Below are 15,745 nucleotides of genomic sequence, written 5' to 3' on the forward strand. Positions count from 1 at the left end.
CAATATAATGGAAAAATCGAGATTTAAAAGAATTTGTACGTTGGATCGCCTCTACATGCCTCAAAACGGAGTTCTGGACGTTTGTTCGTCCCAATGAAAATATGTTTGGTCGCCTAGAAGGCATAACTACGGCTCAACGTATCGAGACGTAATTTTAAATTTAAGGTTTCTATAAGATTCTCTAGCGGTGTTTTTTTTTCGATTTTTTTACTACTGCCAAAACTACGAGTAGTTTACTGAACATGAAAATAAAAAAATGTGATTTTCTCGGAAACGCCTCTAACGATTTTTTCATGTTTCATAAATACATGATTCATAATAATATGGGATAACTCATTTATCCTGAAAAATCGGCAAGGGGTAGTTCACTTTTGGAGTGAGTTTTTTTTCGGACGATTTTTTTCAAATCCGAAAAAGGCTATATATAATAATTTGATTAATAACCCTATAATAGGGTTAAGTAATTTCTCCCGAACAAATCCGCAAGGGGTAATTTTTTTAACAGAAGTGAGTTTATTATTGGATGATATTCTCAAAAGCAACTCAATCGATTTTGTTTATATATCATTAATAATTCTGTAATGTTGCGTAAATCATTTTGTTGACACCTCATAAATAAATATTCTATTAATAACCCTGATATACGAGGGTTCCATTTGTCACTTCTTATAAAAAAGTTCATGTAGGTAATTTTCCTCGAATTAAATTTCCTCAAAACATTTCGCTCGTATTTCATGTTTAAGCAATAACTGCAGCATAATATGATATACTTTAAGAAATTGGAGTGAGAAAATTTAGTGGAGTGGCCTGTATCTTATTACATATTGAGAAAATAATTATAGAATTTTTCCTCTTAAAGTGGAATTTCACAAAATGCTGGAGCAAGTGTTCACTTACCTTTAATAATGAGTTTATATACTGTTTCATCTCCCTAACATGTCGCGAAATATCCTATTCTTGACATACATTTTAAATCCTATTCCTCCATCTTAGCATATACATTTTGATGACATAACGAGTATCGTTTTACTGTAATTAAAACTTTCAAACTATGCGAATTCAAGAAGGAGATTAAAACGTATTCTTGAAACACTAAATCGATTGCAAAAATCCGTTTCTTGTTTTACTCATTTAAAAGCAAATATTTTACTCATTATTTAATTAATATTCTTAATTTTATCGAAACAAAATTGAAATAAGCAAAATAAATAAATAATAACAGAATTCATTCTCCTTAATAGTTGAAAGTGGTGTATATTTTGTATTTTAATACATACTTTTAAGAATAAATTATGACATTTGCATTAAATAGTGAATATTACACATGATTTCTTGTTATAGATAGATCAGACAATAAAAATATGGTATACTCTGAAATATTAAAATATTGATGTGGTCGTGTACTTTTTTTTTTTTTTTTTTTTTTTTTTTTTTTTTTTTTTTACTAGCATTAACACAAAATAGAGTATGTACCTTTCGTTGGCGAGGGGGAGAAAAGAGCAAAGCGGAATCCCAAACCCACGGCGAGAGGGAAAAAGAAAGAGAGGAAAGTGACCTCTTAAACCTACATGTGTAAGTCATAAATCAGAGATGGCAACGTTGGTGGATATACATTTACTTACAATGTCACTAGTAAGGGGATACGAGTGTTCGGACATAGCCGAAACCACCCACGGAGAGCTTTCTTGTTCTTGCGAATTCTCTAGTCCAACTTCAATGTAACTCTAACCACCTGCTTCCTTGTGACCAACTTAAAACAGGTGGCTAGGATCAAGCGCGAAAAAAAATGCAATTGGGTCCGATATAAACTGATCAACCTTTTGTATTGTTAATATTAAATAAAAACAAAAAATGCAGTTAAATAAAATAACATTTAATTGTCACAATATAATATATATATAATCAATAATATTGAAACATTTTGTAACAATATCCATAAAAATTGTAAAAACTACACGATAAAAGTAAAACAATAAAAATTGTAAGCATAAACCTGTGCTACAGTAAACTTGTATAAAAATATGTTCTGTGGTTTAACTTTTTATAATGCGAAATTAGTTTCTCATCGTTCTAAAAGAAAGTACAAACATTCGTACACATTTAAGCTTCTGCTTACAAAATAATATTTCATACAAATATGTTCCTCAGTTAAGGATGCATCGTTATGCACTATCTACTTCTTTTTAATGGACTCTAAAACTACCTGTACTGAATAACTTTGCAGGTACATTGTAATCTTACATCGTGTAACTCATACGACCAGTCTTACCGATTTTGATTCTCAGGACCAACGTTTACTACGATTATTTTATATATATTTTGCGATTTATCTTAAAAAGATTATTATACAGTAAAGAATACAATTTTCTTTCTACAGCGAGCTCTTGATTAAGTGCGCACAGATCACGCGATTCGCAAATTAACTATTTCGACGTCTGAACAAATAAGTTTCATACAAAATTAATTTCTTTGCGGCATTGCATTTGCTATGCATCAGTAAAAAGATTTGTGAAGACATATTGAAAAGAAGAAGAAAAGCAAAAACAGCTGGCGAAGAGAGAGTTCACGTATGGAGCGTTTTCTCACCTGTGGTCCGCGAACCCCAAGTAGTCCTCTAGGTCTGCACTTGTGCTCTTGGATTGAACATTAGTCCAGAAAGACAGCAAAAGTAAAGTTGAAGTGAATTATGTATCACACGCTATAACCGAGAACCTGAAATAGGTATAGACTATACAATTTAATAAGGTTACCTATTCAAGCACTAACCAGGCCCGATGCTGCTTGACTTCGGTAATCAGACGAGAATCAATGTACTCCGCATGGTATGGCCGTTTTTTGATGAAGATTTTGCAAATTCTAAATGCTTTTATATATAACTATAAAATGTTCTTGATTACATTGAATTATTAAGAAAATAAACTAATATGTACCTTATTCTATTAATACCAACATAAAATTAAGGGAATTTTATTTGATACTATTTAAAAGAAAATACAAGTATCCTGATAGACCTCAAATTTTAAAGAAACAAACGAACAAAAGAAGATAAACCTGCTTTCGGAGGAAACGAGTACTAATAAACGTAGTTTTCACTTGAAGACTGTTCACGAGACGCTGCTCTAGTGTTGGAACCTACGAAGAACTACGGCTTTCAGCTCTTTTCAGAATTTCTAATTTTTAAAATTAGTTCGCTACCTCTCTGATTCAAGCGGCTTATTTCCGGGACCAAAGTACACTAAAGGCACCCTCTACAGGGAGTTCTAATTATGCATTTTTTTAAAATAGTAGTTTGCAGTTTAATGAGACTATATAGGATGTAAATCTACTGATCAATATGAGTTCAAACTACGTATTCCCACTGGAACTATCGAGTCCCAGCACGAAAGGTAAGAATGCTAACCGCTTAGCCTCATGGACCTATTTTCTTCAGCAAGTTTACAAGACATTTTTCTTTCATTTGATTTGTTTGTTGAGGTACAAGTTGTTTACTTTAGAACATGAGGCGAAAATATCCAATGGAAATTTACTCGTTTAGGTTCGGAGAATGTTCTTATTACCTTTGCTACAATCATATACTACCTTAATCCTGCGCACTATGGATAATTTTAGCTTTATTTGTTTATTTTTGTTCTGCATATCATAGACAGCCTTCCTAGCGTCTTGTACACTATACACGATCTTAATTGCTCAATATATATTATGCACTTATTGCCTTCCTTAACGTACACAACTATCATAGGCAACCTTAGTCTAATTATTTATGTTCCGCGTACCACAGACAATCTTAGTCTAACTTACTTTTTATTCTACCATGACCAACCTTAGACGTTCAACTTATTTTTGATCTGCGTATTATGAACCTCAGTTGTTTATTTTGCTCAATACAATTTCTTTTCTATTTGTTTGAAACTTGAATCATCAAAGGGAAAGGAACTGAAATATTAAATGTACTTGTCACTTGAATGGCAGCTGTAATTTGCTGGCTTTAAAAACTACTTAGAAACGTCCTAATCTCATCTAGTTACTAGAAACAAAGTTTTTCAGAATGTTACAACAATACTTAACGTTTTAAAATACTGTATTCGAAAACTTTCATTACCTTCGACGGACTGGGATTAATACCTTGCTTATCCACGCTTATTCTGCTGTAATACGGACAGTCAAGAGCTCATTGTAATTACTTTTAATCTAATGCTTGTGTACTTTTATTGTCATTTCCATCGGGAAAAGTACATAGTAAAGATAATTAGTATCAGTATATTTTGCTTTGTAAAAATTTTGGCCACACTACTTTGTTTCGGCAACTATTTAGTTTGTTTAATACATAACAAAGTTAAATCGATAGAAAAATAAGCCACAAGAAAATACTACTTAATCGATACTGTACACTTAACTATTTCTCATTCTGCCACAACAGCCCTAGTAGGGCCTCATTTCTCAAAACTGTACTCTTGTACAAACACAAGTACAAGTGTATTTTACAAGCATACATTTCTCGTTTATGTAACAGTGAATACTACCTACAATTTTATTGAATTAGCATTACAAGTTTGTGGATTTTTTATACCAGCGATTCTATTTTTTTTTTTTTTTAAATATTGGTATAGTGCAATAAACTTGCAATATGCATACAAATACTTACATTTGACCTAAAACATGTAATGGTGAAGATAACAGGAAAAGTTAATTGATTCGTAAGTAAGATGAACTGTTTTGTATGCTGTATTCGAAAACTTTTACCACAGAACAGATTACAATGCTAAAGCACATACTAGTATTCCTACGATGAATGGTTTATAGAATTTTGATTTCCCACAATAGTTCTTGGTAATTTCGCTCACTAATCATCTAAATATTTTCGATAATCCACAATTAAAAATCTGGATAATGTTCTTGGAATTACAGTGAAGAATTTAAATTGTAAACGCAAAAGTTACTGTTAGAACAAATACTACAGTTACTGATATCTTGAGTAAAAGAGAAATCAATTTCGTAATTAAGAATCTTTGTCACACTAATAGATGAGGGATGTGTACTAAAAAGGAATATTTTCACACATGACTTGTACAACACGCGGCAAAAAACCTGCAACATGAGCATATAAGTTTATTGTGAAATGACGAAGTATTTTGCTCCAAAATAAGTGTGCACGGGAGGAGACCAAGGTTTATCCTGGCGTAATTCGTTCCACTTAGACGTTATGTTCATTCCCTGTGCTGTTAGGCGTAGTTTCACAATAAACTTACATCCTTATGTTGCAGGTTTTTTGCCGCGGATTGTACAACACCTTCATACAAAACATCACAAATTTGGGAGTTCATGGGATAAAGTAGTTTCTCTGAAGATCATTGACCATTAATTAAGTAGGAGAAAATACCAACCACTGCAAAGGAACAAAACTCAGTTTTCTCAAGATATGTTGACCTTCCCTTAAGCTTTCTTAAGGTTTCATTTGAGAAAATGGTACAAGGTGTTTATTTATGATCCGAAAATTAACGGCTGATTTCAGGAAACGTAAAGTATCTGATTAAATTTGAATAATGTTGGGGTGAATGAATCTAATAAATCGCAATTTTATTTTGTATTCCAAGTACTAATGTGAGTTGAGAAAAAATTTGCTTATTTGTGATTCTATTTAGAAGTGATGAGAAAATACGTGGGAATACCCAAAAGAAAAACCGAACTAATTTTTTGGTGCGCACAGCTTCTGTAGTACCGCGTTTTGGCGCTAGGAGCGCATAGAGCGAACGTTCCTGACTTAGTAAGCAAAGTGCCGTCGCTGAAGAAGGTCAGGACTAGTTTCGGCAGAGTTTATAGTGACAACTGTTTTTGTGTGATCGTCGGTTTTGCAATGATTGATTTTTGTGAACAGCGCACAGCTGTGAAATTGTGCTTTTTGCTCGTAAAAAGTGGAAAAGAAAGTCCTGAAATGTTAAAAACGACGTACAAGGACGACGCTATGGGGAAAACAAATGTCTGAGTGGTTTTCCTATTTCAAAAATGGTGAATTGTCAATTGATTACAAACCTTGTTCTGGTTGTTCTTCCACGGCCCAAACACATGAAAATGTTCAAAAAATCGTGCAATCATCAACGAAGATTGACGACAGATCATTGAAGAAATTATGGAGCTGTCGGGAGAACTTGGAGTTCACAGTGTAGCGAATTTTGACAGAAGATTTGAGAACGAAAAGGGTGGCTGTTAAATTCGTGCTGCGACTGTTCACTGCTGAACAGAAGCAAGGTTGCGTGGAAGCATGCTGTATTTTGAGAGAAGAATCTCGAAATGATCCAAACTTGTTTCAAAAATTATCACAGGTGAAGAAACTTGGTACGAAAAAGAGATATGAAAGGAAAGCGTTTTGCTGATGATGTTGAGGTTAAGAGAAAACGACGGAGGCGCTATCAAACATCACAAAAGATGAATTTGAACAATGTTTCAAAAAATGGAATAAAAGATTAGACAAGATTAGCAAGTGGAGAGTACTTTGAAGGAAACTGAAGGTTTGTGGTTAAAATGTGAATAAATAAGTTCGGTTTCTTTTGGTACCTCCTCGTACTTTGAATGATCTGATTAGAAAGACACACCATAAAAAGCAATACTGTGATTTTTTTGTGTAGAAGGATGGGAGCTACTATTGCCGTAGGCTCCGAACCACGACCAAAACTTGAATCACGAACACAGACCGACCTTCATGCGAGATCAAATCCTCACAGTGCACATCGTTTCCCACCACATCATGTCGCCTCCAAGAGATCTTATTACAGGACTACAGCAATTGTGAAATTGTTTAATTAGAAAGATTGTACTGAATTTCTCAACTTCATTCATCAAAGCAGATTATTTGAAAACAGGTAAATTAGTCCCATAAATAAATACGAAAGTGAAATATTCTGATGATAAATCTTAGAAATTGTAGTTAACAAACTTATTAAAGTTTTACTTATTAAATAAATACAGTCAATTAGATAATACAACGTTTACGTCCACATACGAGGCACATTCAGAAAGTAACTTTATCATGCGTCCCATAGCTAGGAAACCGTATGTTACGCGAAGCGACAGCGTGCACGAGAGTAAGGTTCTAGTATGGCGCATACGCCAGCATAACTCTCAGTAGCCTAGTGCTCTCAGTAGCGTGATGGCAGTGGTAGAAGATGGACGTTCTTATTCCAGCTCCAGCCGCGTGTGCAGTGCGAGCAGTGATAAAGTTTTTGAATGCACAGGGCATTGCGCCGATTGAAATCCATCGCCAGCTGTGCCAGATCTATGGGCCTAACATTATGAGCAAGCAATTCCCGCAAATTTCCCGCTTCTTATTGCACACCATAGTCACGGAGCGCCTGTTGTTCAAGAAGTTGTGTGCCAGGTGGGTGCCGAAGCAACTGACTCCAGAAAGCAAAGCAAAGAGCATGAGGTCAGCATTGACATTTTTGCAACGATACAGTTGACGGTGACGCTATGCCCTGTGCATTCAAAAACTTTATCATTGCTCGCACTTCACACGCGGTGGGAGTTCGAATAGGAACATCCATCTTCAACTACTGCCACCACGCTACTGAGAGCCCTAGGGAAGTTCCGCTGGCCCATGCGCCATATTAGGAACTTACTATCTTACGTGCACGCAGTCGCTTCGCGCAGCATACGGTTTCCTAGCTATGGGTCGCGTGGGAAACTTACTTTCTGGATGCGCCTCGAATAAATAGCTTTGCAAAAGACGAAAGCTTTTTTTTTCCTTTATTAAATTATGCAAAAGTGTTCTTACCAGTATTATTATTATTATTATTATTTAAGTAAATGAAGTCTACTTTATTAAAAGAAAAAAATACGTCGTAATACTATGGTTAAGCTTATAAAGTAACTCGATTTCTATCAGTAACTTATACTGATACAATTATTTTGAATTTTCAGACATTACGTTCTCACAAAATTATTGAAATAAAAGTTCTTAAGCGTAGTATAGGTAAAATTATCACCTCTCTTTCAACATCAATTTTCCTTTTCATTACTTGTTTGTGGAAGTATACAACTTGTAAAAGTCAGACTTGTGATTTGTAACTTACGAACTAGTACACATGTGGATTGTCAAGTTAGTTATACTTTTGAGCAACAGGCACCAGGAATTTTCTACCTACTAGAACCTACATATTTTTCTTTTTCTCTTTTTTTTTTTTTTTCAGACACTTTTAAATTGGTGGGCAGATTCAAATGCAACAAAGAAAATCACTTTTTTTTTTTTTTTTTTTTTTTTTTTTTAAGTGATTGAAAGTTTAAACAATCTCAACACTTTATATACATTTGATGTTATTGAACCTATTTTCTTCAAATACACAGAAAAAACAGAGTTACTGACTTTTGTAATGCCTAGTCGGTAGGATTACCAACAAGTCTTCTGTATTTCATATACATCATTCCCATATCCCTTCCCCCCCCCCAAAAAAAAAAACAACGTTGTTGTCGTCTTCTTACAACAAATTTTAATGTGAATTGTAAAGGACTAAATTGTATACCTGAGCAGTGTCTACCTGTTATCTTCTATGAAGCCTTAATTTATGAACAAAAAGCTGTTAAAAGAAACATCATTTAAAGTAACGATGAATAGTTTCCATTTTAAAATATTCTGCTCTCTGGTAATAGGAGGATGATTCAGAAAGTAATGTCTCCAAGCCCACTACTTGGCCAATAATACTGCAAACATTCTGAACTGTTTATCATTAATACACTGATGTTTAAACTGTAGAATGTCACTTGTTTCACATTCCTATCTCTTCTCGGTCCAGAGTAATGGAGCAATCCATGGCATCCAGTGGTGATGTCCGGTTGAAACAGCGGGCTGCCATTGAATTTCTGACCGTGGAAGGTTGTGCGCCCAGGAACATTCATCGTCGGCAACGAGTCGTGGATATACCATTACGACCCAGTAAAGGAAGTGTCAGTCGATAGAGTACCGCAAAAAAATTCAAAGTTGTCCCATCTGCTGGCAAAGTGTTTGTTGACATTCTGCCTCATCCTGCCTATATTCCGGATCTTGCGCCCTGCGATTTTTGGCTCTTCCCAAACTTAAGGATCACTTGCAGGACCAACACTACAGTTGTGACGCGAAAATGGAACTAGCAGTTCGGCAATGGAGTCACCAGCAGCCCCCACAATTCTTCGTCGACGGCATGAAAAACCTTGTTTCGCGTTTGTGCAAGTATGTTGCCCGTAATGGAAACTATGTTGAAAAAGATGCCACCATTTGTAGCTGACATTGCAAGCTTTCTAATGATACCTGTATCGGTGCTGTCAAACACAAATAAAAGTATAATCTTGGAAGCATTAATTTCTGAATCAATCTTATACAATCTTTATTTAATTAGACTTTACTTCTTACTTTGTTTCATTACATATCCTAGTACTGTGTACAGTGTAAAATGGTAATTTTCGAAATATAAAGCAACAATATACTGTTGAATACACCTGAAGTGATATTCAAGTTGCGTAAACAAACATTTTCTGCGTAGCACCAGCAATTAAAACGTTACCTAATGGGCTTCTAATATTAAACAGAACACCCTAATTCTACAAACTGTACGCATCTACCTATCTTGATTGCACAAACTTATCACCAGCTGAAATGTGCAAAGCGTTAAAACTTTAATACACCGTCTTATTGTCCTTATATATGTGGCCTTCAATTGACAATTAAATAATAACTCTGGAAAAATAACACACCGTTAATCTACTTTTCGAACACACGGTAGACACAAACATATCATCTGAAAAATAGCAGCAATATTAAAGAAACTAAATTACAAACAAAATACTGTTCCTAAATTTGTCGTAACATTAATGGCAAGTTATACTACAAACCAAATGCAATACATATTGAAACATTAAGTCGTACTTCATATTCTCTCAGTAACCACCTACGGAATATAAATCTCAACCCATTGAATTGTTAATACTATTAGAATTTATAAACCAATACCGATATATAACTTAGGCTATAGTATTATTGTAATACAAATTCAAATCCACTCTCCTGTAAAAGAAAGAAAAAAAAAAAAAAACACGCCATTTCATGTTACAGTTCAATTAGAAATATTAATACTAAATGATAAAAGTAATCTAGTAGGGAACTTGATAATAACTGTAGTGTTTCTTTCCTTGTTTTACAGTACTTCTTAATTCATGTCTGTCTTTTTTTCACGAGCGTATTTGTTTATCTCACCAACAAACCTTTAACCCTTTGCGTTCCTTTGTCGAATGGGACTCGATATTTAGTTTTGTTCATTTCAAAACCGACAAAATAAATAGCTATACCCGACAAGCTTCTTGTGACAACACGGCAAGAACTGCAATTTGGAACCTGGAAATTGCCCAGAACTTCTAAGAAAGTGGATACTAAACGCTGTGACTTAGGAAATTAATTCAGACCTGTTCTGACAACAGAAAAACTGAAAAGGAGCGAGAAAAAAAAGTGAAATCTTATCTTCATAATTAAATGCTGAGCTTATCAATAGAAAGCGAACATCTGTATCATTTCTTAATATACTCCATAAAAAATGTTTACGACAATATGAGAATTTTACAACTGATAAACGTAACTATAATGGATGGGTCAAATGACTATTACTTTCGTGAGAATGAAAGTGCAAATTTAAAACGTTTCAGAAAAAAAACAGGCTGCTGATACTTGTTTTCTGTTCTTTCTTTTCTTTTTTTACATGCATTACGTTCCCCTTTAGTTTACTTTTCAAAACCTATCGTTTCGGAAATTAAAACAAAAATTGCAGTTCTCTCTTGACATATTAGAGACATGGATGAATCATGTACTAGCTATGAAGGCAAGGACAGACGGGAAAAAAATATCCAGAAAAAAAGGCGGCGATTGAAATATACGGACCAAATGATACAAGATATAGGAAAAAAACAGACCAAATGACACAAGATGTAGGAAAGAAAGCGAACATAATGATACAAAATATAGGAAAGAAACAGACCAAATGATACAAAAACGTAGGAAAGTAATGGACCAAATGATGAACGATATAGAAAAGAAATGGACCAAATGATAAAAGATATAGGAAAGAAACGGACCAAATGATACAAGATTTAGGAAAGAAATAGAACAAATGATAAAAGATGTAGGAAAGAAATGAACCAAATGATACAAGATATAGAACGTATCAAATGACACAAGATGTAGGAAAGAAAGCGAACATAATGATACAAGATATCGGAAAGAAACGGACCAAATTATACAAGATGAAAGAAAGAAAACGGACCAAATGATACAAGATATAGAAAAGAAACGGACTAAGTGATACAAGATATGGAAAGAAAAAGTACACCGAAATGAGAAGTTTAGCTCAGGACTGTGAAGAGTGAAAAATTGTGTCAAACCAATCGAAACATTGCTGACCTGAGGAGAAGAGAAGAGATAGATCAAGACAAAACATGACTGTTCTTTTTCTGGAACCTCATAGAATCAAATGATGACGGATCTACTTCTGGAAGTATGTCATGCTTTATCCATTCACTGCATCGTAAGTTTTGCTGAGCACTTTTTTTTTAAGCCACCAGAAACTGTTTAAAACGGAAGTATAGGATGACCCAACAAAATGCCCCACATTTTAATGGCTAATAAAACAAAAGAGTATTGCAGATATATAACATTATATTAAAAACAGTTTGTAAATTCTTCTTACACTCTCCTTAGGAATTCCAACAGCTCCAGCGTGCATCCTTACAGAACGGTTTGGGAACTGCCAAACAGACTTTCTCACAGTCTGAATATTCTGAGGCATACGAACACTTTTAAGTTTTCCTTTATTTATTTATTTATTTATTTATTTATTTATTTATTTATCTACCCACTGCATGATAGTCTTTCGATCAGAAACGCTTTCACTGCTGCTTCTGAAACATATTTCATCTGTGTAAGCACGATGAGCTCTTGACCAAACTATAATAATTATAATACTGAATTATACTGAAAACGGCTGGAGATTGGTAAGTGGAAGCGACAACCCCCCACTCTTCTCGCCCCTCCACTGATAGCGTTACAGCCAATCAAAAAAGGTGGTGGTGGTTTATCGGATATTATTGTCAACTGTGTCATTGCGACACACACCAGAATAGTGGTTCAAATGAAAACAAAATAATTACCAACTGTTTTCAATACTGTTTAGATTTTTGAATAAACAAGTTTCTGTCTGCGATACTTTTTGTTTTATTACCTTTAAAATGTGGGAAATTTTACTGAGTCACTCTCCACGTCATGCTTGGCCCATCTATTTTATAAATTCTATATGTAGCTTGTTTTTGGAAGCCCTCATAAACAACAATCATGCCAAAAATATTTCACACTTGACCCATTCATTTCTGTAGCAGGGCAAACGACTCTCTCGGGTTCTAAATCTTTGATCTACAATAAACATAGTGAAAAAATAGTAGTGCAATCAATCTTTTCAATCTAGAAGTTCAGCATCCGATTTCAATCATTTATTGTAACAGAGAAATGTACTGAAATATTTTAAAGGCACGAATACTGTTGGAAGAACAAGCACAAAGCAGTTCCGAAAATACATATATTTTAATATTAGAATGGAAACTCTCGCCACGTTTCGTTTTTACTCTTATATTGGGAGCACTAAATCTTTATAGCTAATATCAAATACGTACCGTTTCAGGAATACCTACGATAAAGATTGAAAGCAACGTAACAAACAAAGGAAGATATCATTTATAATACAAAACCACTTAACCATTTTTCATACAGAAACATTAAAGAAGGTCATACATCACGAAAAGAAAGAAAAAAAATATAACATTTTCTCCCCACACAAGTACAATACTGCAATGTTGTGGATAAAATAGTAAAATTTAATGTAGAAGAGGAACTGAGGTGGTTATGGAATACCACTATATCTGCTCAGTAAATTATTTCTATGAAGGCAGCATATGACACGGTAACAAGGAGATTTTCTGTTAGAGCCGTGAAAATACTGCCAATGAGAAAAATTCAATTGTGAAGAGGCCCAGAAACTTCTACAGGCGTATCTTCGTTATTCAATTTTAATGGATGCACTTTATTAAGATTGAAATTTTAATCTAATTGCAAGCTTCAAAGTAATTAGCTGATTGTTCGCGTGTTTGTCAAAACTTGTCTACGTTATAGAAGAAAATAAAAAGTACTATGAGAAGAAGTTATAGTCCACTTCACTTATACAGGGTGTCCTGCATAAAACCGGTATGCCACACGTATCGGTTAATCATCTCTAGTTTAGTTAAATTGCTTGCGAGGTGGCAACGTTGTCTCGAAAGTTGGCTAAATTGCTTTTTATCGGAAAGTATTCCAACAAGATGGAGCAACCGCCCACATATCCAACCAAAGTATGGCCCATATCAGCAACGTGTTCCCTGAAGACAGACTTGTCAGTAGAGGTCCTTGGTCCCTAAGGTACTCGGACTTAACATCGTGTGATTTTTATTTATGGGCACACTCAAAAGCAAAGTATATGCTGACAATCCTCACACAATAGATGTCCTTAAACGGAACATTATTAAAGAAGTTAACAACATCACGCCTGCAGAATTACAGCGTGTTGCTGATAACGTCATGAAATGAGGTCAGCGATGCTTGGATGCCCATGGCCACCACTTTCAGCATCTCTTATAAACAAGTAACTGTTTAGCGTTACTATTATCTATTCATTGTTAGTTCATTGTTACTGTTAAAGTGTTACTTGAACCTCGTGCGTGAGGCGTACCGGTTTTATATGGGACACCCTGTATAAGTCCTTCTTGTACAACTCCAGGGTTCCAAGAGAAAGACACTATGCCACAATATTTTTAATCACCTAATGGCCAAATGAAGACAACATTTTGCGGTAATAAATCTTTTGAAGATCTTTGAGAAGAAATGTGGGTGCATCAATAAAATATCTATGGTCATGAAGAGTGTTCTGGTTGTGAGAAAGACGCTTATGTTGGTAATTTTTAAGAATAACGAAAACTTTTCTGACCAGAGTATATATACTTATTTATTAAAAACTAAAATATGGTGTTATGATTTTGACAACTTAACGTTATCTTCATCGGACACTAACTTAACACATTTCTACAGAGTTAGTGTCTGATGAAGAAGATAACGTTAAGTTGTCGAAACTGTAACACTGTATTTCAGTTTTAATAAATAAGTGTATATACTCTGATCAGAAAAGTTTTAGTTATTCTCATAATAAGCTCTACAGTTGTGATGGGTAGAGCTAGTAATTTTTGTCAGTAACTGTAACGAATCTATGATGTAAATTTAATTTCGATCATATGTTTCTTTTAGGGTTGGAATGTTCCCAAACAACAAAGTATAATGATGAAAACTAGTATTGTATTATATATATATATATATATCGTATTATTCCATAAGCCTACATTTTATCCTCCTTTACATTTTTAATAATTGTTTTCCAAGAATTTAAAGAACTTCAGTACTATATATCAGTATTAAATTCCTCGTAGACCCTCACTAAAAATAGTTCTTTCACGTGATATTTTACAAAATGATTTGTGATAACGAAACGATATTCCAAAACCACCTCTGTTCCTTTACAAACCTACAAGAAAGCAAGCCCTTTTACCTGTAACATACATAATAAAGATACTAAAAACTATATTGAAAAATCAATTTTATACTTTCTATTCTAAATTTTAATACTAACTATACAACTTCTCACATCCTTGCAGGATTAGTCGTCTGATAGTGCAAGAATTGCAAATGGGTAGGTAAATAAAGATACAAATTTAAAGTACTACATCTTGGCTATGCAAGAGCTATGGTATTGTACGCTTTATCTTTTCCTTCCTATTTAAGGTTTCCCCAAGAACACAAAACGCCGTATAGTTAGTATTAAAATTTGCAATGGTAATTACGAAATTCTTCTTTTAATACGGTTTGGTCATCCATTTCTGTGCAATAGTCCAGATCTTGAAAACTAGTTCACCATCCTTGTAGTTCTGGAAGATTTCTATAGAGTTCCAAGGATTCAGGATTAGAAAGTGCACCTTGATTTGTTACCGACTGGCCTTCGATTACTTGTCGTACCGCTACCTCGACTTTTTTACCATTAATTGTGTACTGCGAAAGAACGGGAAAATGTATGTTATCATTCTTCTGTTTATTACAAAAAAAAATATATACTAAGGCTCTTTGCTAAGCTCAGCCTACTTCTTAATCTTTCTTTCAAGTATTTTATGTACGAGGGATGATCAGAAACTAAAGTTACAAGACCGATATTTCTGGAGTTTCGTCTATTATAGAGAAATGAGAAGTATGCGGTAATTTTAATACATGGAGTTGGCAACTGTGCAATTTTCAGCAACTGGTAAACCTAATGGCGACTCGTTTGGAAAACTGGTTTCGCAAAAAAAAAAATCCGCTCAGTTATTCGATTTCTGTGAGCGAAACTAGTAACCGCGCCTGAAATTCACCGGCACTTGATAGGGGTTTACGAAAAAACTGTAATATCTCGTCAGCATGTTGCAGAATGACGTCGAAAGTTTGCGGCTGATAGAGAAAATGTCACCGACTAGGAGCACAGTGGCTGACTCAGCATGACATCAACAGATTTGAGCACAGCTCGCGTGGAGGAGCTGATTCAAGACAACAGGAGGATCACGTTACGGCATCTGACAGCAGAACTGGGAATGTTCGGAAGCGTTCGTCACATTGTACTCGATATTCTGCAGTACCGAAAAGTTT

The 15,745-nt window shown here is 34.5% G+C and overlaps 1 protein-coding gene across 1 annotated transcript in view; it reads right to left on the reverse strand.

Annotated features, from left to right (window-relative positions):
- Window positions 1–1,852: 1,852 nt before the first annotated feature.
- LOC145692832 (acetoacetyl-CoA synthetase-like) overlaps window positions 1,853–15,745 on the reverse strand; it is a 74,882-nt gene continuing 60,989 nt past the window's right edge. The window contains exon 12 of the mRNA XM_081768332.1: window positions 1,853–15,121. Coding sequence (XP_081624458.1) covers window positions 14,984–15,121 — 138 coding nt within the window. The 3' untranslated portion in view covers window positions 1,853–14,983. The remainder of the gene's footprint in view (window positions 15,122–15,745) is intronic.

The sequence above is a fragment of the Thermobia domestica genome, chromosome 8, assembly GCF_964235325.1.
Source record: "Thermobia domestica chromosome 8, izTheDome1.hap1.1, whole genome shotgun sequence".
Lineage (NCBI taxonomy): Eukaryota > Metazoa > Arthropoda > Insecta > Zygentoma > Lepismatidae > Thermobia > Thermobia domestica.